Source organism: Orcinus orca, chromosome 15, assembly GCF_937001465.1.
Source record: "Orcinus orca chromosome 15, mOrcOrc1.1, whole genome shotgun sequence".
Classification (NCBI taxonomy): Eukaryota; Metazoa; Chordata; class Mammalia; order Artiodactyla; family Delphinidae; genus Orcinus; species Orcinus orca.
Genome location: NC_064573.1, coordinates 78,124,058 through 78,149,846, shown reverse-complemented (window position 1 = coordinate 78,149,846; position 25,789 = coordinate 78,124,058). Strand labels below are relative to the sequence as shown.

At 47.6% G+C, this 25,789-nt stretch overlaps 1 protein-coding gene across 1 annotated transcript in view; it reads left to right on the top strand.

Annotated features, from left to right (window-relative positions):
* KSR2 (kinase suppressor of ras 2) overlaps nucleotides 1-25,789 on the top strand; it is a 402,167-nt gene that overhangs the window by 215,386 nt on the left and 160,992 nt on the right. The window contains exon 5 of the mRNA XM_049698216.1: nucleotides 20,089-20,273. Coding sequence (XP_049554173.1) covers nucleotides 20,089-20,273 — 185 coding nt within the window. The remainder of the gene's footprint in view (nucleotides 1-20,088; nucleotides 20,274-25,789) is intronic.

Sequence of the window (25,789 nt, the reverse complement as noted above, 5' to 3'; positions counted from 1 at the left end):
CTTTTGCATCCACAAGCAATCTGGGATGGACACTGTGTAGATAGTGATGGAGACAGCCATATAGCTTAGGGATTCTGTACCGAAGCAAACGGGGCAGGAGGGGGCCTTTTGCAACATCTTGATGTGATGGCTCTCTTTGCACCCAGCACGGCCTTTGGTGGGCAGCTGTCTATCTCTGTCAATATGCCAAACCTCTCCGATACATAATTCATCTTGATGCTGCAGTCACACTGAAGGCAGCAGAACCCAATGGGCTGGTGAGTTTGCATATTCAGGAGGGAGAGGGGAGCCTCTTATTTAGTTTCCCAGGTGCCTTTGGCTTAAGGTGAGGGCCAGTGACTCAGTGTCTAGTGCTGCAATCTTTCTTTGTAGCCGTGAGACACCAGGTTGAGTCATTTCCTGAAGACTTAAAGACTGTACTTGACATTGCTCCCCTAATCTGCCAGTTGAGACGCCAATCGCCCTTGATTCCAGGGCACTGCAGAACAGAGTGTCCGAAAGTGCAGCAATTGTCTTGCTACTTTAAAAATCCACTTGCACAGCTTCCCATCTCTCCTCCCATCCCCTCAAAAATGTAGCCCTGATTCTTTTGAGTCACCTTGTGGCATTGTCATCCCATGTCGGCCCCCCGCTTGAAGCCCTGTTCCTATTTTTGAGAGAAGGTTTGCAGATTTTCCTCCGAATCAGAATCTGTTTGCCTGTGGTTGGAAAACACTGCCTGGCATTTAGAGATGCAGTTTCCTTGGAGATGGAAACATCTGCCTGAAGATCTGGGGACCTGCGTGACTGCAGACAAGCTTTTGTGCCTGGCGGGAACTGGAGAACAGGTCTCTAGATGTGGAGCAGAAGCCATAGTCCTGTTTCTCTTTTTCTAAGCCAGCCCAGTGCCACAGAGTGAGACCCCTTTGATGTGGTAATGTGAGAATAAGAACTGAATTTTTTTTTTTTAAGATCTCTGCCATTTAATTAACCTGTATGCTGGTAGCAGTTAGTTCAAGACATTTACATGAGTAACACACAGCCAAATTCCCTTTATATCTGCTCATGTCAAGGGCTTAGGGTAATAGTTGACTTGTTAGTTTTCTAGGTTAATAGGGAGAGGCTGGGTTTCATTCATTCTTCCAAATACTATTTCTTGAGCTCCTACTGTGTGCCAAGGTTTTCTCTAGACACTGTAGATGTAGCGATGAACAAAACTGTCATGACTCTGCCCTCCTAGACCAGAGGTCACAAAACTATGACCTGTGGACCGAATCTGGCCCACTGCCTGGTTTTGTAAAGAAAGTTTTATTGGAACACAGCTTTCTTTCTGTCCTTCCCTGTCTCCCTTCTTCCTCCTTTACTTTATTTCTTTTCCTTTCTTCTTCTCCCCCTTCATTCTTCCCTCCCTCTCCTTCTCTCTCCGAACTTCCTTCTTCTCTTCCCTCCCTCCTTCCAAATTACACATTACATTCACAGTAAGCATTTTCACGGGAAAAGCTTCACATACATAGTCAAATGTGGGAGTTTCTCCAACTCTGTTACTCCCACTCCTTTCTTCCGGTTCTTATTCTATGACCTTAAATACATCACAGGAATAGATAGTAAATATATTCAAACATTATGCAAATGTATCTATACATATTTATGTTTATATATATTTATATTTGTAGGGGTGAGCTCACACTAGACATGTTGCTGGGCAGTTAGTTTTCTTCATAAATAGGTGTGTCTTGGAGTTTTCCACATCTGCTCGTGGAGAACAGGAGTTGGCAAACCAGGGCTCTGGGCCAAATCTGGCCCACTGCTTGTTTTTGTAAATAAAGTTTTATTGGGACACAGCCTTGCCCATGTGTTTATGTGTTGCCCAGGACGGCTTTTGTGCTTCATTGGCAGAGTTGAGCAGTTGCAATGGAGTCACCCTGGCGTGCAAAGTCTGTAGTATTTACTATCTGGCCCTTGTAGAAAAAGTTTGTTGATCCTGGCTATAGAGCTACCTCATTCTTTTTTTTTTTTTTTTTAATACATTTTATTTATTTATTTATTTATGGCTGTGTTGAGTCTTCATTGCTGCACGCGGGCTTTCTCTAGTTGCGGTGGCTTCTCTTGTTGTGGAGCACGGGCTCCAGGCTCACGAGTTTCAGTAGTTGTGGCACGTGGGCTCAGTAGTTGTGGCTCACAGGCTCTAGAGCACAGGCTCAGTCAGTAGTTGTGGTGCACAGGCTTAGTTGCTCCGTGGCATGTGGGCTCTTCCCAGACCAGGGCTCGAACCCATGTCCCCTGCATTGGCAGGCTGATTCTTAACCACTGTGCCACCAGGGAAGTCCTACCTCATTCTTTTTAATGACTGCATAGTATTCTGAAGTGTGGATGCATCGTATTTTATTAAATCACTCCCTTATTAAGACATTTCCTGCTTTGCTCTCTGTACCTACTCCAGTGGGGACCCACTAAATAAGGCTGACCCTGCTCTGCCTCAGGTTTGACATAAATACTGGACTTTTCTGATGGGGAAGTTGGTGAAGTCTGAGCCTTCAACGCTTGCAGCAGAGATGGGCTGTGTGCCTTTTGCAGTTGTGTCCCCATGGCTGTCCTGGAGAGTGTCTTTTGGTGATAGCTTTCCTCCAGCCCTGGCCTGGCCTAAACTCTCAGGCCTTGAAGTCTGGTTCTTGGAGAGCCTGAGCAGATGCTAGCAAAGTGAATGGTCCTTTATTTCAGAGAGTTAGCCTGTGCCACACCTGCCAGTAACAGTACAGACCACTGTCTTTGATGTGGAATTACCAGGCAAGGCAGTGGTTCTCAGGAGTGTGGGGGTGGCTTTGGAAGGCTTGTTAACACACAGATGTCTGGGCCCCAGCCCAAAGGATTTGAGAAACTCTGGAGTCAGAGTCTGACATAGTGAAAAATGGAAACTCAGCTTTCGTGGTCTCTCTCAAGGATGCACTAGGGGTCTTGGATTGCAAACAATGGAAGCCAACCCTGGCTGACTTACGCAGAGAATGGACCTACCTACACGGAAGATTCCGGGGTCGCTCTCAGGATCCACTGGAAGGCTCAGAAAGCAGCAGGATCCAGGGTGTCTTGGAGGCTCTGAGTAGCAGGAATGACTTGAAAAGTTGTTTTGGGGGTGCACCAGTAGATCAACCGAGCTTCAAAAATTTTTTCCATTATGTGTCATGCCATTCAAGATTCCCGTTCCCTAGAGAGATTCCAACGGGCCTGATTTGGCACCTGGTGACTTGGGATGGGCAACGTCTATCCCCTAGCTGACACCCCCAACGAGATTGTGCATGGAGGAGAGAGAATTGCCCCCCAAAGTTGGGGGGGGATGGTGAGTACTTGGTGGTCACAATCAAATGTCCACTGCAAAGCAGCCAGACAGGCCGTTGACTGAGATTAAATACCTGAGCTGTGCTGAGCAGGAAGAAATCCGTGGGCAAGCACGTTAAGTTACAATCCCTGGCGGGCCCGCCCCCTGTATTATTTGATCCCCAATGGACACATTTTGTATCATAACAAGTCACTGTTGGATGCAAAAGTTGAAATCGGGTGGAAGGCCTTGGTATGAAAAGCAAAACAAAACGTTGATTTCAGACAACAGTGTTCAAACTCACATGGAAAATGTTTCAGACTTTCTTCTTAGAGTCACCATAGGAAAGTCATGACTTCTTGGAAATTCCGCACCGCTGGGATCGTAGCGCTGAGGTTTCACAGTGCTCACGCTGAGTCATTTGCCCCGCACAGAAGCAAGGGGCAGACAGGGGGTCTGGAGAGGTTATCCCACAGTATAAATAAGAAGGCTCGAAGACTCACAGATTCTGACCCGCCCAAGGTCACGCCGTAAGTCTGGAGGAAAGAGGGCAGCATCACAGAACCATCACAGTGAGGATGGATGAGCTTTTAAGGATGATCTGCTCTAAGCCCTCATTTTACGAGTGGAGAGGCTGAGAGCCTGCTGAGGTTAAGCGGCTGGCCCCGAGTACCCAGCCGGCCCCTGTACTGTCTGAATCCTTCCCAAGCCCTCAGAGCTGGCACTGCTGCTGTCTGTCTCACAGACTCTGATGGACGCATTTCAGTGGGGATCTCATAGAACCACCAGACTGAAATATGTGCTTTTTAGGCACGTCTGTAAAGATTCACTCCCAATTAATTTTCCCGGGGTAAAGGAAGCTTCTTTGAAGATTTCCATATGAGGCAAAATACTCACGGTTTCCCTGAAGAAACATTTCCAGCTGCCCTCTCGCTTTGCAGAGAGAAAGCTCTTTGCTGGCTCACCACTGGGCAGACAATTGTCAATTCTGCCTTTGCTTAGGACGCTGACCCCAGGTGCTTTCATTGGGAGATATCGGGTGTTAAGAATCAATGTGACAACATGCCTCCGTGCCCCAAGCAAATTCAGGTCTTAGGGAGGCTGCAGTGTATTTTAGGAACAAGAGCACTGAGGTCAGACAGAACAAATTTCAAGTACTGGCCTCTGCCCCTTACATGCTGTATGACCTCAGGTGAGTGGCTTAGCCTCTCTGACCCTCTGTTTCTTCATCTGGAGTGGATGATGCCCATCTTAAAGACTAAAATGAGCTAATACCTATAAAGTGCTTAGCACTAGGCTAGGCTCATAGTAAGGGCTTAATGAATGGCGGCTCTCACGATGAGAGCCAAGATACCTGGACCGGAAACGGACAGAGTCCACTTAGCAAATCCCTGCTTTGAAAGGAAAGGGAACCAGCCACAAAGGCCATAGTGACTTGCAAAGTAATGACAGAGCCAGGTCAGGAACTTGGCCTCCTGCTTCCCCACCCAGCAATATTAACAACTTAGCACATGGCCCGCCTCGGGGTCACCCTGGACAGGCCACACTACCCCCAGTAGGGTGGGTGTCACCACTGGGGGTAGTGATGCTGCCGAGTTTCCCCTTCCTGACCCTTTCCCTCTCTGTCTCCTTTAGGGTTTCTGATTTTAGGGGATGTCTAGTTAAATGATTCCCTGCCCAGGGGGAGACCAAGAGAAGGGAGAAGAAGCCAAGAGCAGCCATCACTTTTTGGGCTTGTGGAAGCCTGCCCACATCCTACTGGCCCCAAGGAGACAGCAAGAGCAGACCTGTGTACCAATTTATCTTGGAAATTGTCTTTTCTTCAGGCCAGGGGAGGGGGAAGGAAACCTGAAAGAAAACATCCAGCCACATGCCTGTGAAATCTCTGCCTAAAATCAGTCATCCTTTTTAATAATGAGCGCTGTCATGAGCCTTGGTTTGGTCGGAAATGATGGCCTGTGTAAATATTTGGTCTGTAACTGATTTATGGGTTGGGGAACAAAAATATAAGATTAGTTCCTAATCACAGGGATGCAGGAAAATCAGTGGGCCTGGATGCCGGCGCAGATCAGGCCTGGAAGACAGAACTGAGGATGGCTGTCTGGGTGAGCTCAGATGGGGTGGGGGAGGCCGGAGAGGGAGCCGTGGGCTTCTGGATTATTCCGTGGGGCAGAAGCAGTGTTGTCCGTGTCCAGGTCAGAAACTGGCCGAGACCAGCAAGATGCCCAGTTTGCAAGTGTAAAACTGGTTGTCCCTGGCCAGCCCTGAAATCAACAACTTGGACAGCTCCAGGTCTGCACAGGCACCGCTGTAAAGTGGGAATATACGCCATCAGCCACAGTGGAATTGACAAAGCAATTAGGAATTGGCTTTGAAGTCAGTTAAATCTGTGATCACACTCTGAGCCTTTATTGAGTTGTGTCTTGGGTACATTAGCTGTGGAGAACCCCAGTTACCTTCATTGGAAAATGCGGGTAATAATCGTTCCAAGTCCAATGAGATAATGTGTACGGAACACAGCGTCTGACCCGCAGCATCTCAGCGAGACCAATCTTAGTGCTGACATCAGCAGTCCCATAAGTACTGGAACTCAAACCCTGCCCCCCCACCCGGTGGCTGATTCGGGCTCTTACCTTTCCTGCAGGCTAACTACTCCCACAGCCACCCCATGCAGCAAATGCCTCCGATTAGAAATAAATATATAGGGTGGGTGCCAGCCTGCTGCCCCCCCACCCCTGGCATCAAGGCAAAGTGGGTGCACTGGAAGGCTACCCCTGCCCCCGACTCACTTTCAGGAGGAGCCCCCGAACATTCAGGTGATGAGACAGTGGGCTCACTTGGACTTTCAGGCATTCATTTCATTAATTGAGCCCTTACTATATGCCAGGCCCCATACTGGGCCCTGGGGATCCACAAAGAGCAAGTCAGACACGATCCCTGTCTCCCTGTCCTTCTGGTGCTTCCAAATGGATGGGACATGTCCACGTTCATCAAATAATTAGAAAAACAGATGTGTATTCCAAAGCTGTGGCTGGAGCCTGAAGAAATGTCTAGGATCTATGACAAGACCCAGCTAAACCCAGGAGGGGTGCGGTCAGGATGAAGAAAGGAAAAACACCAAATAAAGTCCAGGTGGCAGGGTGGCAAGCTCTTGGGGTGAGCCAGGCGATGAAAAGTGGGATTCAAGGGTGAAACAAACCAAAGGGCTGGTTTGTTTCAATTTTCCTACCTTCAGGTAAGTCCAGACCCTACTAGGACAGGGGTGGGCAAGCTGCGGCCCACATTTGGCCCAGGGCCTATTTATATGGATAGCTTTATTGGAACATGCCCTGCCCATTCATCCACCTGTTGTCTGTGACTGAGCTTGCGCTACAAGGGCAGAGTTGAGTAGTTGCAACAGAGAGCATAGGGCTTGTGAAGCCAAAGATATGTACTCTCTGGCTGTTCACCGGAAGTTTGCTGACCTCTGCAACCGGAACATCTTTCCTTTCCTCTCCTGATCATTTTTTTGTCTCCTGTACTCATCCCGGATCTGAAGCGTGTCCTAGTTGATGGGAGGGGAATGTGTGTATGAGGACAGTTTGCTCTTTCCCGAAATCAAGTCTTAGTAGAAAGTCTGTTGGATATTGAGAGCTGATCTGTTACTGAGCAAAGTTTAACCTTAAAAAAAAAAATACTATGTATCTGTGCTTAAGACATTTTATGTTTTTCAAGTGCATATTTGTATATATATATGTTCGTATATAACATATATTTATATATAATGTATTCATTTAATTATATATAATATGTAAAGATACAAAAGTATACATATATGTTTAGTTATATATCATGTAATATATAAAGATATAAAAGTATACATATATGTTTAATTATATATCATATATAAAATATAAAGAGTATAAACATATATGTTGAATTTTGTATAATATACAAATACATACCATCCATACAATTTATATAATATTATATATAATTAATATTATATAAAAACATAATATTGTATAATTAAACATATATATGTTTAATTTCTAGGAATCTATAAACTACCACATTTTAATATCTGTCAACTAAATCTGACATACCAGTTACCAGTTGACTGGTACCAGCCATTTGGGAAACAAAAACCCATCTCAAATTTGATCTTCAATTTAAAATTTGAAAAAATAATGAAACATCATTGAAATATTAAGTAACAATTGAGCACAGTATTCCATGACCATACCTCTGTTTTCTAGAGTATTTTTTTTCATTTCAATAAAACAAAGAAGAGAAATTCAAGCAAAAAATACAGTATGTCATTTAAAGATTATCTTTTATTATTATAAAAGAATACTCCTGTTACTAAGTTCAAAAGGCAAAGGAAAGTCTAAAAGTAACAAAGTACCTACTCTGGAAATTCCAGGCTGCCAACTGCCTCTCCTATAACCTTAGACGTGAGTGTATCCATCTAAGACTGGGGGTCCGTATGACACACCGACTTAGGAAGCATCTCCCATCTCTTCCTCTCGCCTTCCTCATGTTGAATTGGCCAGCAAGTCCTGGGAGAGCTGAGTCCCAAATACCTCCTCTCCCTTCACCTCCATGACTGAGACCTTGGTCCAAGGCGCCACCGTCTTTCGCCTGGGGGCCTCCAACAGCCTCCTGTCCGGATCCCCTCATCCCATGCTTGCTTCCACCACAGGTCAATTCTCTACTCACTGGGCAGAGTGATCTCTTAAGAACAGAACCAGAGTTCATCACCTTCCTTCTTAAACCTCTCCAGCAGGTTCCCATCGCTCTCACAATCAAACCCCCTCTCCTCACAGTGACCCCACTGTCTCTTTTCTCCTCCCTCACTGTGAGGTGGCCTGCCCTGGCCTTGACCTTCCCTCACTGCCTGGGCCCTTCTCCCTCTAGATCTTTGTAAGTCTGGCTTCTCCTCGACATGCAGGTCTCAGCCTAGATGCCATGTCCCCAGAGAGGCGCGACCACCCAGTCACTACACCCTCTGATTTTAATTCTCCATGTAGCGCGTATTATTAACCAGTATTCCCTTATTGTTTCATCTGTTTGTCTGTACCCTCACCAGGGTACCAGCCCAGGGAAAGCGTGGCTCTTGTCTGCCTCCTTCATTGCTAGAGTCCAGCACTTCATTGTTCTAGGAGTATTTATTGGATTCATGTTTTTCATTAATATATATCTTTTTTCAAATTAAAATTATTTATTTATTTATTTATTTTTGGTTGCATTGGGTCTTCGTTGCTGCGTGCGGGCTTTCTCTAGTTGCGGCGAGCGGGGGCTACTCTTCGTTGCGGTGCGCGGGCTTCTCATTGCGGTTGCTTCTCTTGTTGAGGAGCACGGGCTCTAGGTGCGCGGGCTTCAGTAGTTGTGGCTCGCAGGCTCTAGAGCGCAGGCTCAGTAGTTGTGGCGCACAGGCTTAGTTGCTCCACGGCATGTGGGATCTTCCCGGACCAGGGCTCAAACCCGTGCCCCCTGCATTGGCACGGATTCTTAACCACTATGCCACCAGGGAAGCCCTCATATATATCTTTTAAAAACACAAATGAGGTCATACGGTATACATTGTTTATTTATTTATTATTTTTTAATGTTTCTTTATTGTGGTAAAAGTTACATAATATAAAACATACTGTCCTAGCCCTATTTAACTGTACAGTTCAGTGGCACTAAGGACGTCCACATGGCTGTGCAGCTCTCACCATCATGCATCTCCCGAATTTTTCACCTTCCTAAACTGAAACTGCCCATTAAACACTAACTCCCCATTCCCCCTCCCCACCCCACCCTCACCTCCCGGCCCCTGGCATCGACCACTGTACTCTCTGACTCTATGAATTTGGCTATTCTAGGTATGTCGTATAAGTGGAATCAAACAGTAATTATCTGCACCTAATCGTCTACATTGTTTTGCCTTTTCCTTCACTTAATAATAAATGTTGGTGTTCTCGCTATCCCGATTCTTTTAAATCCCTACACAGCTCCATCAAATGGAGTTACCGTTTAATACCATTTCATGGACCAGCCCCCTGTGATGCATGTTTTAGCTATTTCCAGTCTTTTTGCGAAGCACTTAATTTTACTATTGGGAGAGGAAGGGTGACTATCAGAGAGGAGAGAGAGATGAGATGGAGCAGATGCTCTGATAGCAGAACAGTGATCACCTCACCCTGTAACGCTGGGAACAGGGTTGTTTAGAGCAGCAGAGTCCAAAAGAAGTTTCAGTGATGACGGAAATGTCTTGTATCTGCTGTGTCCAACATGGTAGCCAGCAGCCACATGTGACTTCTGGGCATTTAAATTGTGGCAATTTGAGACTGATGAACAGAATTTAGAATTTTATCTTACTGAATTTAAATTTTAGTAGCCACGTGTGGCTATGGCTACTGTATAGAACAACACAGATTTAGACAAAGGGCTTTAGTCTTACCACTCAGGGATGTGGCCACTGCCTGACCCTGGATGATTCAGGCCACCATGACTGGGCCACAGGGAGAGAAGGGAGTAGGAAGGCAGAGTGTTCATTATTTAGATGCAAAGGTCAAGACAGACGCTGTCACTTGAGGGAAAATAAATCCCAAGCAGACTCTGGTTCTTGTCAGGATTTTTTAATTTTATTTTTTTGTGTGATTAACGTCTGTGGACAGGGAGTCTAGAACAGGGATTGGCAAACTTTTTCGGTAAAGGGCCCCTTTATGGGCCATACAGTCTGTGCTGCAACTAACTCTGCAGTTGTCAAGCTAAAGAATTAACAGACAATGTGTAATGAATGGGCATGGCTGCGTTCCAGTAAAACTTTATTTACAAGAACAGGCTGAGGGCTGGATTTGGCCCACCGTTGGCCCATAGTTTGTCAACCTCTGGACTAGAAGAATCTGGCTGGATCTGCCCAGTTCAGACCAGCAGGCAGCTTCCCAGAGTACAGAGGGAGGACAATGCCCCAGGCATAACTCAGGGTTTCTTACCTTTTGCACACCCAGCCAGGGTACAAGGCAGCCTGGATGACCTACTTCCAGTGAAAGACAATTTCTGGTGGGTCACACCTGAATTTGAGATTCCTGCTGTGCTTTGGTGACCAGCCATAAAGCAGGTGTGGAGCACACTCCTGTTTTCTGGCCAGATCTGTACTGGTGCAGAAGTGATGATACACAAGGTGGGGCTGCTGAGAACAGAGGTTGGGCTCCTTTTTATACCCCGTGGTGTCTAACACAGTGCATTACACTTAGAGTGTGCCTGGGTGGCCTGTGCCGAATTTGCAACCAAGTGCCATATCATCTCTGTGAGCTTCAGTTTTCCCATCTGTAAAATGGGTATGACTGTAGAACCTTCTCCACAGGGCTGTGGGGAGGATCACGTGAGTTACTGTGTGTGCAGGGCTGGTGTCTGGACTGCAGCGAGTGCTCAGGGCATGACACGGATGCAGGTGCTGAGCTGTTGATGGCAACGTAAAGGCAGATGGTTCTGGAGGGCTCAGAGCTGGTCATCCTCGAGCCGAGCCTTTAAGGATGTGCCAGAGAGAAGATATGATAGGGTTCTAGGAGAGTGAAGGCATGGAGGAGCTGAGGTAGAGCTCATTCGAGGTAAGAAGACACAAGGAAAACAGAGTTGACGTCACGTGCCTTCATGAAGTAGGAAATTGACTGGAAACAATACAGATTCATACCAAGAGGATGGTGCCGGGCCTCACGCCTCACAGATCCCTTTTATCTTGTGTGATCCTTTCCACACCTTGGTGATAGCCCTCTTTGAAAAACAAGGAGAAAGGCTCAGAATGGGGAAGCAACTTGCCCAAGACCACACAGCTAGCGCAGGGGGAGTGGGACCTCCATCCAGGACTGTTTGACTGCCAGGCCTTGATGAGCACATTATTGTATCGTCTGCTGTCCTCATCCACAGAAGACCAGCCTGCACACTTCAGAGGTCCCTTGGAGGTTACTTGGATCACTCCTAAGAGCCACATTTACCCCCAAACCAGATTCCATGACCTGGGAACCATCTTCCTCCCAAGCCAGATCCTGTGTCTTGGGAGCTGGGCTTGGTGGGACAGAGGCAGGCGGCATCTCTTCTCTGGCACCTTAGCAGTGCTGTTTTATACTTTGGGGAAACTCTGCTTTGGTTTTTGCAAGAATCTGTTCCCCAGTCCAGATCTCTGTGTGACCGAGGTAGGAAGGAGCGCACATGTGTCTCCTTTCCAGAACCCTTGAACCCTGACTTCTAGTACGTGATGAAGATGTCTGGGTCCAGGATCCTGAGCTTTGGGGAAAAACCCCTCCCTGGTGCTGGACTGGAACAGCATCACATGAAGTTGTGGGGATCTGGGCTCTGGCTTTGGACAAATTGAGTTTGAATCCTGGTGCTCTCTGGACTCAGTTACTTCATCTGTAAAACGGAACTGCCCATGAGGCTTGGTGATAATATTCACTTGTGCATTCATCCAGAATATAATTTCGGGGGCACTATGTGTCAGGCATTCACATTGGTGAACAAGATGGAGATGGGGCTTATATTCTAGTTCTAGAATATTCTAGAGAGCAAATGAGGAAATTAGTATACCACTAGAATAAGAATTTCATAAAGTAACCAGTCTCAAATCCATTCCCTAGTGACTACTCTGTCAGAGGCAGTGGGTGTTTCTCTTCTTTTAGTGATAAACTTAATCTGAGTGGTGCCAAGGGATTCCCTTAGCATATAATAGGCACTGATGGTGAGAGCCTAGAGGGGTCCTAGGAAGAACACAGTGGAGGGAAAGGGCTGCCCTGAGCAAGCATTCCTTGCTGAGCCTTTTCTCTGGATGCCTTTGAAAATCCTTTTGTAACTGCCCTTCTTCCAGGAGGGTTCATGCCTCCCCCGTCTAGTGTCAATCACCCCAGAGATGGGTCAGTGTGGTCCTCAGACCTTCATGTGCTTCTCCCGAGGCAAGAAGTCCAGGGTAAAGAGGAATTCTTTGGTCCTCTTTGTGGATACTTATCCATCTTCTCTTGATGTTGAGTCCTGACCTACTTCCACATGGGACAGACTTTGCCTATAAGGAGCCTCAGTCTGTGTCTAGAGGAAAAGAAATTTCTTGGCAAGGGACAAATGTGAGAAGAGCTCCCTAGCTCAGGTGCCAAGTACTCTGTGAGGCATTGAAGTCCATTATTTCATTGGATCTTCATACAACTCTGTGAGGTAGAGGCATTATTAGGCATTTTTACAGGTGAGGACATTGATGCTCAGAGAGGTTAAGTGACTTGATGAAGGTCACACAGCTAGGAAGGGGGAGAAATATGCTTCCTGTATCGCTATTATTTTTTATTGCTATTATTTTTTCTAATTATATAAAATACACATAGCATAAAATTTACCATTTTTATTTTAAATTTTATTGAAGTATAGTTGATTTACAATGTTGTGTTTAATTTTTGCTGTACAGCAAAATGACTCAGTTATACATATATATTCTTCTTCATATACTTTTCCATTATGGTTTATCACAGGATATTGAATGTAGTTCCCTGTACTATACAGTAGGACCTTGTTGTTTATCCATCCTATAAAATTTACCATTTTTAAGTGTACAATTCAATGGCATTAAGTACATTTATAATCTTGTGCAGCTATCACCACTATCCAGTTCTAAAACTTTTCCATCACCTCAGATGGAAACCCCAGACCTATTAAACAGTCATTTCCCATCCCCCCTTCTGCCCCAGCCCTGGGCAACCACGAATCTGCTTTTTGTCTCCATAGATTTGCCTATTCTGGGTATTTCATATAAATGGAATTGTCATATGTGGCCTTTGCATGTGGCTTTTTTCACTTAGCTCGTGTTTTTGAGGTTCATCTACATTGTAGCATGAATCAGTACTTCATAATAGTGAATAATATTCCATTGTCTGGACAGACCACAATTGGTGTATCCATTCACTTTTTGATGGGCATGGGAGTTGTTTCCACCTTTTGATTATTGTGAATAATGCTGCTGTGAACATTGTGTACAGTTTTTGTTTGAACACCTGTTCTCAGTTCTTTTAGGTATATGTCTAGGAGTAGAATTGCTGGGTCAGATAGTAATTCCATGTTTAACTTGTTGAGGAATGAACCATCAGACTGTTTTCCACAGTTCCCGCCAGCAATGGAAAAGAGTTCCAGTTTCTCCATATCCTCACCACCACTTATTATTTTTTGACTTCTTGGTTATGGCCATCTTAGTGGGTGTGAAGTGGCATCTCATTGTGGTTTTGATTTGCATTTCCCTAATGACTAGTAATGCTGAACATCTTTTTATAGGCTTGTTGGTCATTTGTATATCTTCTTTGGAGAAATGTCGATTCAAATCTTTTAATTTTTTTTTTTTTCTTTGCGGTACGCGGGCCTCTCACTGTTGTGGCCTCTCCCGTTGCGGAGCACAGGCTCCGGACGCGCAGGCTCAGCGGCCATGGCTCACGGGCGCAGCCGCTCCGCGGCATGTGGGATCTTCCTGGACCGGGGCACGAACCCACGCCCCCTGCATCGGCAGGCGGACTCTCAACCACTGCGCCACCAGGGAAGCCCAAATCTTTTAATTTTAATCTCATTTTTTAATCGGGTTGTTTGTTTTTTTTACTGTTGTTTTAAAAAACTTTTTGTAAGGCATAAGTTTAATTCAGAAGTAAAGTGCACAATTTTTGTGTACAGTTTGATGCATTTTTATTTATCAATCCACCCAGGTGACCGTCACCCAATCAAAACAGAGGACATGTCCAGCCCCCAGAAGGATTCTTGGTTCCCCTTCCAGTCAGTAACCTCCCCAAAGAAAATCACTCTTCTGGGGTCTCTCACCATAGATTAGTTTTCCCTGTTCTTGAACTCAATGTAAATGGAATCATAATGGACTCGTACAACATAGAACTGTTTTGTGGCTGGCTTCTTTGGCCCAACACTGTATCTTTGAGGCTCAGCCATATCGTAGTATAGCAGTAGTTTCCTCTTTTTCATGGTCGTGCAGTAGTCAAGTAAACGAGTATACTGTGATGTATTTATCCATACTACTATTGATGGACATTGAGATTTTCCCCAGTCTTTGCCCATATGAATGACATTGGCATGAATATTCTTACACAGGTCATTCTGTGGACGTGGGCGGTCATTTTGATTGAGGACATAATACCCTGGGGTGAAATTGTTGGGTCAGAGCATATGTTCAGTTTCAGTAGATACTGTCAAATTGTTTTTCCAAATGGTTGTACCCATTCACAGTCTCACCAGAATTTTATGAGAATTCTGGTTACTCTGTATCCTTTGCCAACATCTGGTGTTGTCAACTCTATTTTAGCCACTCTGGTGGGACCTATACTAGAATTTACTTGACATTTTTTTTTCAGCCAGTGTCTCTTCCTCCATCTCCTTTGTTCTTCCTCTTTTTCTTTTCCTTCTCCTTCTTTCTTTTCCTTTTCTTCCTCTTCTTTTAATTCTTCTTAGTGTATTTTACATAAGGCCGTATACTGTGAAATAACTGCATGAAATGATGGACTTGGTGTACAAAATCAATATTTCAAATTTCAACTTCTAAAATACAAAAACGGCATCCATGTCTCATCTAAAAGCATTGCCTGTTCCTCCACACCTGGGGAAATGCAGCTTCTGTTGTCTGACTGACTCATCAGTGCTCCTTTCTTTGCCAGGGCCCCTGTTGATTCTTGCCATGCTCTGGGCATGCTTGAGCCAGAAATGAGGGTTGTTGCCTGTGGCCAAGGACCACAATGGATTCTCAATAAGCATCCTCCCAGTGTTAGGCTTTTCCAAACCTCCTCCTTCCCCAGGCTCGAGCAGCTGAGCCGAGGGTCCCTAAGTACTCCCCCCACCTCTACCCCCTCTCACCCAAGAACTGGTGTTATTCTTTGGTTTTGAAAAGGGTCTTTCCTGGAGGTCTCCTCTTGGGTAATCAGATCAGGCCAACTGCATAGGATTTAAATGGCCCAGTGTGAGGGGGAGGGGCAGATCACGCAGCTGCAGGTTAGGGGGAGGGGCAGCTCACGCCGCTGCGGGTTAGACCAGCGGGCATTTTCTTCCTGTTTGGGGAAATGGCTACTGGATTAGCACTTTGCTGCCCAGGGTGGTGTGTGAGAATGTGTGTTTGTGCCTGTCCTCCTGCCGTGCCTGCGAGGAGCCTGCCTGTTCCCAGCCCTGTCATTTCCTGCCAGTCGGCAGGGCCAGATGCCCCAGACCCCGTTAATGATATGCTGAGGGGTTTGGCTGGTGAAGGCTTTCAAGTGCAAGGGGACACAACCCCACACTTGAGGAAGCTGAGGGGCCGTGTGAGCCAGCGGCTCGGCTTAGCTCAAAATCCAGCAGACTTTGGGGAGAGGAAACGGTGCAAAGCCTAAGCATCAGTCTGGGGCTTCCCTTGGCAACCTTTGTGATAAAGGCTCTGAGAGGCTAGCTGGCAAATGGGCATCGACCAGGAGCCTTATGAGGGCAGAGCTGTCCGCCAGATCCAGACAGAGGTGGCCAGAGGCTGGCGAAAGAAATAAGATGCATCTCCGCCCTCAAGGAGCCCATATTTGAGAATTAACTGGGAAGATGCTGATAAACAGTCCTCCTGACTCACAGATCGAAACTGGGACACAGTCCTTTAGAATTCCCTGCCCGCCCCCCGCCCCGCCCCCCCCCCCGCCAGATGGAGGATGTCAGGTCCTAGCCTGAGCTGGGGCACATAGACGTGGTTGGGAGTCTGTGGACCCGGCATCTGATCTTGGCTTTGCCACTGTGGCGTGCCTGCTTTGTGTTAGGTGCTGGGGATACAGATTCTTCCCTCCTGTGGGGGGGGGGGGGGCACAGGCCATGGGGGAGACAGACATTCAGTAACCACATAAGTAAATGCAGAATTCACATAGTGCTGGGAGCCCATGTAGCCTAGAGATCTGACTAGTTCTGAGGATTGGGGACAGTGTCTCTAAGGAAGGGATGCCTAAAGGTGAGTAGGTCTCCACTAACAGGATGGGGAATAGCGCCCCAGGCAGAGGGACAGCATGTGCAAAGGCCCTGAGGTGGATGACAACTTGGTGTGGTCAAGGACCAGGGAGATGACCAGAGTCAGAGGGTGACAAGGTGACGGTAAAGAAGCTGGAGAGAGGGTGTTGAGGGTGCTATGAAGCTTTTGTAAGCCATGGGAAGGGAGAACAATGGAAAACCTTTGGAAGTTTTTAAGCTGAGGGTGACATGATACAATGTACCATTTTTAAACATCACTTTAACTGCTGGGTAGAAAACACATTGTAAAGAATTAAAAGTCAGATGGTGTTATTCAGCCATTAAAATGAATGATGTTTTGATACACGCTACAACATGGATGAACCCCAAAAACATGACACTAAGGGAAAGAAGCCAGACGCAAAAGGTCACGTATTGGATGATTCATTCCTTTTATATGAAATACCTGGAATAGGCAAATCCTTAGAGACAGAAAACATCAGTGATTGCCAGGGGCTGTAGCAAAGGGGAATGGAGAGTAATGGTTTCATGGGTAGAGGGTTTTCTTTTGGGATGAGGAAAATACCTGGGGGGCTAAATGGAGGTAGTGTTTGCACAGCATTGTGAATACTTAATGCTATTGAGTTGTTCACTTTAAAACGGTTAACCTTATGTGAATTTTACCTCAATACAAAAAAAACAGAGCAAAGGGAAACAAAAGTGGGATTAGGATTTTAAGAGGCAGCAGCAGCAGTAGCTTAGGTGAGGGAGGAAGGTGGCTTGGTCCAGAACTGTGGGCTGGAGATGGAAAGTAATGAACCAATGTGAAGAGGTGACAATTCTCAGGATCCTTTTCATTCAGATATGCTACGCAAATCAGGAAGGTTGGAAGAACTTTGCTAGATGCCAACGTTGGACTAGGCCTTTGCTCTCCCTGGTAAAACAAGCACATTTTCCTAGGCACAGTTTGTGGTCCAGCCTGCCATGCCAGAGAGCCCGTCCAGAAAGCGGCATGTCCACCCAGTGCTGATACAGCCCCAGAGGATGGAGCTGCCCGTGCCAGCGTTTCATGTTGCTGCTTTCCCCAGAATTGGCCCCATTTCCAGAAAAATACATTTATGTAATAGACATCTAATATCTGTGAAGATCATGGAGAGGATGTTCCTTTTAACGGCATCTGCAGGATATACTGAAAAATAGCCACTAAATTTTAGTCACGGCCACAGTCATCAGACACAGTCGGTTGTGTCTGCTTTCCCCTCCAAGCATGTCTGGGTAATGAGCACAGATGGTAAAGGTGAATCCTACGTCCTGTCTGCAAAGACTTCCTTGGTGGGTGGAAAGCGATATAGAATTTCCTTCCGCCTTCTCTGATTAAATAGCCATTCATCCTCCCACTTTCTCTTCTTCCTATCCTCTCTTCCTCCTTTCTTTCTATCCATCTTTCCATCCTACCATCCCCTCCTCCTTCATTACATCCATCCATCCATCACCCGTTCATCCTTTGACCTTTTCACCCTTCCATCCATCCATCCATCCATTCTTCCTTCCATCCATCCTCCCCTTCCCCATCCTTCCATCTTCTCATTCTCTCTTTCATTCTATCCATTTGCCCTCCCATTCTTTCATCTTCTCATACTCTCTGTCCTTCATTCATTCCATCCTTCCACTTTTCACCCTTTTCCCCTCTATCCACCCATCCATCCATCCATCCATCCATCTGTCCAACTAACATTTATTTATACACACCCCTTCTCTGCTCCATCTGTGGCCATGAGTGCAGCAGCATTGAGCTACGATTACACCTGTGCTGGGTTAGACTTCCTTCTTCTTTTTATTTATTTTATTTTATTTAAAAACTTTTTATTGGAGTATAGTTGATTTACAATGTTGTGTTATTTTCTGCTGTACAGCAGAGTGAATCAGTTACACATATACATACATCCACTCTTTTTTAGATTCCTTTCCCATATAGGTCATCACGGAGTATTGAGAAGAGTTCCCTGTGCTGTACAGTAGGTCCTTATTAGTTATCTATTTTACATATAGACTTGGTTCTTCTTGCATAAGGGATCTGGCCTCATCACTTAGTGGCCCAGTGCCTCAAGGCTGCCATCTGTGTTTGGGAGATCATCATGGTACCTATTGCTGCAGGGGTTGACTGCATCCTCTTCATCTGCCAAGGGTCGTGGTGGGTTGAGGGAGCTGCTGGATGTTTCAGGTGAAAAACATGGCTTGGCTTCTTCAAGGTTAAGCCCCTGCTATACAGACAGCCAGTCGAACCTGGTCATAGTGACGTTAACATCAGGTCACCTGAACCCTCATTCTGTGCCGGGCAGCGTGCCAAGCACATGATCCCGTAGAATCGTCATCCATCCTTCTTGGGTAGGTGCTGTGGTTTCCCCCATCGTCCAGGTGAGAACACTGAGGCACGAAAAAGTGAGATCACTTTCCTGAGGTCACAGTCAGGACCCAGGCTCCAGACTCCCTGACCCCAAAGCCTGCGAGCGTAACTCCTACACTGCACTCCCTCTGTGTAGACGCCTCTGTGACTCTCCACCACTGGACGCTCGTGTGGAATGAAATGCCGCCCCCGCTGCCTGCTCTTCTGCAGCCACGGTTCGGGGTGAGCCGGCCAGCGCGTGCTGCTCTAGCAGGAGGCGCCTTCCTGGGCCTTGCTGCAGACCCCCGCGGGGGGCAACTCTGCAGGCACACTTGAACTCCTTAAAGCTGAGGGGCAGCAGACCTCCTGGAGAGGGTGACTTTTAGGCTGCCTCTGTGGAAGGCCTCTAGTCTTAAATGAACACCCCTTCCTGGGCCCTCCATCTGGATCTGTGAACATTTGCGAGGCAGGTTTGCTTTGGCCACGAGAGGGCGCCCAAATCCTGGCCACACCTGAACAGGGCACTGGGGGAGTTGGGGGTTGGGGAGAAGGCGGTGAGGTTAATTTTGGAGCAAACTCTCTTCAACTGATCACCTAAACTCCTGGGGAAGGGGAGAAATGTTTCAGAACCAGCCCAAGAGGTACATTCTATTCAGCTGGGGCCGAGCTAGGGGCTGAGAGCTCCAGCAACAAAAACCACAGGTTCCGACCCTCAAGGAGCTCACAGGCCTGGAAGATGGAGAATTAAAATGCAGCGTTATGAGTGGCCGTCTTCATCCACATCGAGCGTTTAATAAACATTTCGTGAGCACCTACTGTGTGCCAGGCTCTGTGCTGGTTGCCAAAGACAGAGAAACGAACAATACAGAGTCACTGGCCTCAAAGACCCTCAGTCCACTTGGGAGACAGAGCCTAAAAGAACAAATTTGGAAAATATAGGAAAGTGCAGCCACAGAGATATATAGAGAATATTTTAGGAGGATGGAGGAGGAACACCAACCCAAGCTAGGAGGAAAGGGGGAGTATCAGGGAAGGCTTCCTGTAGGAAGAACACTCAACCCTGGTTGGGATGGACTGGGGTGTCAAGGAAGGCTTCCTGGAGGAGAGGACACCAGAGTTGTAAAAAAACATATGGGGCCTTGGAGGAAAGGGGGGGTATCAAGGAAGGCTTCCTGTAGGAAGAACACTCAACACTGGTTGGGATGGACTGGGGTGTCAAGGAAGGCTTCCTGGAGGAGAGTACACCAGAGTTGTAAAAAAACATATGGGGCCTTGACCCGACAAAGAAGGGGAGGGTTTCCCAGGCTGTGAGAAGAGCATAAGCCAAGGGTTGGAGGTGAGGAGCTGCACAAAGTATGTGGCTGGAGCCCAGTGGGAGGGAGCCGGAGAGGGTGGCAGGGCCACGCTAAGGAGATTGGGTCCCCCGCTCTCACTGTGTGTGCTAGGGATACATTTCCCTCTCTTCCTTTTTCTGTCTCCCTTTCAGAGCCAAGAAGAAAAGCAAGCCGTTGAACCTCAAGATCCACAGCAGCGTGGGCAGCTGTGAGAACATCCCCTCCCAGCAGCGCTCCCCCCTGCTGTCCGAGCGCTCGCTCCGCTCCTTCTTCGTGGGACACGCGCCCTTCCTGCCCTCCACCCCTCCCGTCCACTCCGAGGCCAACTTCTCCTCAAGTAAGTCCCCGGCAGCTGCACCTGCTGCCCTCCGCGCCCGGGGCGCGCCCTCTTCTTCTTCTTCCGCGAAAATACTTGGGAAATGCGCGCGGAACACACCTCATCCACGGTCCGCCTGCCACCTCCACCTGCGCCACTCATGCCCCTGGGGATGGTTTCGGAGAGAAGGGGGCATAATTGGGAGGCTGTTGTCATTGGTCCCATGTGCCTCCTCTTTTTAGGCCTGCAGGTGTGTAGGGATGACAGCGGGAAGCAAGCCTGCAGGGCATTAAAGGAAACATCAGCCTTTTCTCTCCTCTGCTTCTCAGCAGTCCGGTCACAGGATTTTTTCCTGGCCGCTGTGGATAAGGCATCTCTGATTCAATGTTGTAATTTTCTCCCCCACCGCGGGTCAATGCGCATAACCTTTACATCTCAAAGATGGATTTGGGTTCAAACTGGGCTGAGCGTGGCCTGGAGTGGCTTACATTCTGCTCCCATGAATTTTGCAGCAAAGTGGTTATTCCTGGGAGAGGAAATGGAACTTTCTGGTGATCAAGAGCTGAGGTTTCAGAAGGTGTTTAATCTTCTCTGCCTAGAGGCCCCTTTTGCTGAACAGGCACAGATGTGGTCAGAGGGGAGCCCCTGAAAGAAGCCCAACCAGTCTGCCAGCCAAGACAAAAACTTTATTGCCTGGGAACTCAGGAAGAGGAGGGGTGCTAGAATTTGTAGGAAATAACCCCTTGCCCTTAATACAGCCAGACTGCGTCCACATGTTGATGCTCTGATAAATGATAAGTGTTGTTTCCTGAGCACCAGTATGTGCTACTCACCCACATGTGTGATATCATTTAGTTCTTGCAATAATCAGTGGTACAGATGGATTATTCTCATTGTATAGATGAGGAAACTGAGGCCCCGGGACATCAAAGAATTGCCTAAAGTCACACAGCTATGGAGTAGTTGAGTCAGGATTTGAATCTGATTCCTTCTCACTCCAGAGTATACACGCTTATCTATCATGCCTGATTTGATAACCAAGTTCCTCAAATATCCAGTGGGATACCTTTCTCTAAATGTGGGGTTCCATTCTTTACCTTTACATGAGGGTTTTAAAACTGTTTTTAGGGAGGCCATGGGCCCTTTAAGAATTGGATGCAATCTATTAATTTTCTCCCTGGAAAACTGCACACGTAACATCCAACACAAATGTCCAGTGTCAAGACTGTTGGGTTCAGAACCTCTGCCTCAGCCCAGCTGGATGGTTGGCCCGGGGCAGAACCGTGAACGCAGTTTACAAGCCACAGACGTGTCTCATGAGTCCACTGCAGGCATTAGTGGAGGGTCTGGTACCAGAAGAGACTTGTGTGGACATCAGTTAGGATGAGTTCCAGAGCCTGGCTTATCTCAGTGCCCAGAGGGTAGAGGCCCTGAATCAAGCAAACTAAAATAGTACTCATGACACACGTCGACGCCAGAAGGGGCCAATTTATCAATTTGTCAAGAGAAATCACCGTCAGAGAGACGAGAAACACTCCATGACGGTGGGTGGGCCTGCGTGGCAGTCAGAGGGCTGCGGGGGGAGCCTGGACGAGAAAAAAGGGGACGACATATCCGATGTGTAACGACAGCAAGGTGGGGCAGGGTGTCACGGCCCTGGAGGGAGCTGCCTGGGTTCCAGTCCCTGCTCTGTTACTTTTGAGCAGTGTGCGGACCTCGAGCAAGTCAAGAGCCTCTCTGAGCCTCAGTTTCCTTCATCTGTAAAATGGGGATAACAATAGCTTCACGCCATAGATGGTTGTGAAGATTAGATCAGCTCACATTTGTCAAGTTGTCTGCACAGTAGTTGGCACAGAGTAAGTGCCTGATAAATGATAGCTGTTGTTCTGATGTTTATTGGCTCCTTAGCCTAGTAGTGTTTCCATCCTCTGGCTCTATGGTTAATTTTGAGGCTGTGGCTAAATGCCTTTCAGTTCACACTCCCCACTTCCTTACGGCCCTAAGAGTGCTTGGAATTTACCTTGGCGTGATGCTGGGCGGCTGCTTCCAGCAGCCATCTGTCTTCGTGCATCTCCATCCCATGAGTGAATGTCAGCATGGCCACCTCAGAGGGCTTGACCATAGCCCTGCACTTTAATTCTGGCCAGAGTAGAAACATTTCCAGCTTGCTGAAAAAAAGAAAAAAAAAAAAACCACAACCCACAGACTTGCACTTTCAGACCTCTGCTTCTGCCAGGGTTTTGTAAGGATTCGCCATAGCTCCCCACTTTTCATGCCTGCCCCATCTGCATCTGAGAGGAGAGGCTTGTCTGCTTGCCTGTGGGCAGGAGCAAAGTTCTGAATTAAAATCAGCTCCTGATACTAAGATGCCCTAGAAGCACTATTGTCTCTTTGGACAGTCCTGGTCCTTGTATGCAGAGAGGTTGCTCTGATCTCCCAGGAAGGAGAAAGATAGCACTTTAGTCTCAGTGGGGGAACAAGTGTGTAACCCAAATATTAGCTGGACCCCTATGGACCAGTCCCCTTTTCTTCGATCCTAACAAATGATAGAAACAGAGGCAGCCTGTTGGAATAGGCTCCAGGTCAGGAAATGAGACTCTCTCTGCTGAAGTCTCGGTGTTGTCACCAATTGTCTGTATGACCTTTGTCCCTGCTGAGCACACCAGCTGCATTGTGACAGTTAAGATTCACTGCACTCTTTGAGGCAGACATCGTCATTCCCATGTTACAGATCAGGAAACTGAGGCTCCGAAAGGTCAGTGATCTTGCCCGTGTTGTAGATTTTGAACCCAAATGCATCCCGTCTTCCTGTCTCTATCTGGGTTTCAGTTTCCCCAACTGTACAATAAGAGACTCCACGCAGGTCCATTCCAGAGCTTAGAAACCCTAAGGCTTACCCAGTGAGTATGCAAAGTGGCTTTTCCTAGGCAGATCTTTTGACTCACTTAGAATGCTGATTTTGGAGTCTCCAGGCCAGGGCTGTTGGGAGAACACAGCTGCTGGCACCGGCTCCCCCATGCTTCCTACAGTCCCGATCTCATGTCACTCTGAGTTGCAGAGGAGAACTTCCTGCCTCTGGGCCCCAGTGCCAGCCTTCCTCCCATGACCCAGCCAAGGGAGCCTCTGAGGCTGTGTCCCTGCCAGTCTGAGTCTGTCCTCCCGTTTGTCACAGTCAGCTCTGGCTCTGGCTGTGCTGTAAGGGTGGTGATCCTGTATCTCGTTACCCCTGATGGTAATGCCTGGAGTCAGCACTGGGAAGATTCCAGCTGCAGAGTGGCCGAGTCTTGGACCCTTGGGGTGCCTAGCCACCTCGGATGGGCTGCGAGAAGCACTTACCTCCTTGGGGCTTCACCCTCCTTCCTTGGTCTGGGGGTGACAAACAGGGGGAGGGAGGGAGGTAGAAGGAGCCCTGGCTTCTGAGGAATCTGTTTCTAAGGTTAGCTATGGACGAAACATAAGGTATTAGACTCTGCTGCTCAGTGTGGAAGATGCTGACTCAGGGGTGAACCTGTTTCCCAGAGAAGTAGAGAACCACGGACTTACCTCTCCATCCTCGCTGTAGTTATTTATTCCATGCTGCCTTCATGCATGCTATGTTACCCCTGTGGTATCTGATTGGATGCCCTCCACCCTTGGACCATTTTTGGTCCAATGAGCTGTGTGTCTTTGGCTCGTTGGAGGGCATCTCTGATCCCAGCTGACTTAGGTAGCCTCTATGATCCCTATAAAGAGACTTCTTCAGAATGAAAAAAATGCCACCTACAGCATCATTCATTACTGGCTGGCAGAAGTGATTTGGGGTTTATAGCAACTAAGTGGTGGCTGACATATCTTTGGGCACATCACTGAACCCTGTGGGCCTGTTTGTACCCGGCAAGGATGTAGTGAGGACAAAATGAGGAAATCATGTAAATTTCCTAGCACAGGGGCCAGAGCTTAGAGCACTGAATCTCAATAAAGGGTAGCTCGGGGAGCTATTGCTGTACATTATGTGATGGGATAGCTTGTAACAGTGATGAAAATAATGGTAATAATAGCAATGGCTTTTATTGTGCGTTGCCAATGCCCCAAGCATCATCAGTTCAGGAGAGGCAATTTACTTCTATTATTTTGTTTAAGCTTCACAGTCCTCCATCAGGTAGGTACTATTATGATCCGCATTTTACAGATGAAGAAACTGGGGCTGAGAGATTTAAGTAACTGGCCCGAGGTCACAGGCCAGGAAGGAGGTGGAGTTTGCAGTCATTCTGAATCCGCCCGCCTGCAGTGCTGGGGTGTGAAATGGCCACGCTGTCTCCACTGGAACTTGCTTGCTCAACAAGTAGGGAGCTTCACTTGTTCAAGGTTTCTCTCTGGCACCCTTGCTTAGTTGGGGGATTGTATGGTGGGGGCCAGCCTTGCTCCAAGGATGCGTCTTGTTCACCAGAGCGTTGTGCCTGCTTAGCGATCAGCACCCGTGTTGGCTGGCAAACTACGACCCCGCCGGACTCTGGTGCTGATGTTTCGGGGCCCCACCGTGCCAGGTGGTAGCCATTCCTGTGGGGACCAGGCAGCTGCAGAACGTGGCCAAAAGATGTCATCCTGAACATCTTTGGTGGAAGGTGAGGAATGATGGGGGACTTTTGCCACCTGCAGTTTTCTGGGAGTTTATTAGCTGCCTGGGGGTGCGAGGTTGAGCACTTCAGGGCAGCAGCTACAAAAGCCAGCAAGTGACTGATGACACCCGGACATCCCCACCTTGGCCCCAGTGGCACCAGCTGGAGTTCGATACGAGGCCCCGATCTTATGAAATACTGTCCTTTACCAGGTGTTTGAAAGACAGCATGCCCTCGCCTCGTCCCAGCTCACCATGCCCTCTTCTCATCTCTTCTCCAAGCAGCTCCTGTTCTTTGTCCTGGAGACACAGCGACAGGTAGCTGACCCTCAGTTGAGGGCCCGGCCTCCTGTGCCCTGAGGCTGAGTCAGAAGCCTGATGTGTTAGGGTGGCAGCAGCAGGTAGCAATAAAGACTGATGAAGCCGAGCTGTGGCCTCCCAAGGAACCAGGCACTGGGAGGGTTGGACAGAGACTCAGGATGGGGGTGATTATATATTGCGGTTTAATGATCCTTGAGACCAAGGTTCATTACCCTCCCTCCGCCCGGAAGAGGGGTAGGAGGAGTGTGTGTCTTGACAAAAATTGGCTGCCTGGACCATATTCTCATCTCCGAATCAGGAGAGATTTTGAGAAATTTGTGTCTGACCTGATTCAGTGGTGACAATTCCAAGGGGAAAACATATATCCTGTTGGAGTGACCTGAAGGACTTTTCTCCCCAAGAATGAGCCAGCAGAAGGCCTGCTCCTACTGCCCTCACCCAGGAGACACAAGAAGCACCCATGTCCCATGTCACCTGGCATCTTTGCTATATTTAGAAACCAGCAGGTTGCTAACGCGTACTGACCTTCTGCCCTTGCCAGGCAGGTGCTGGTGTAGGTGCTTTACAGGCGTTCAGATATATACACCTGGGAACAAGTGAAATGATACAGAAAGTTTCATAA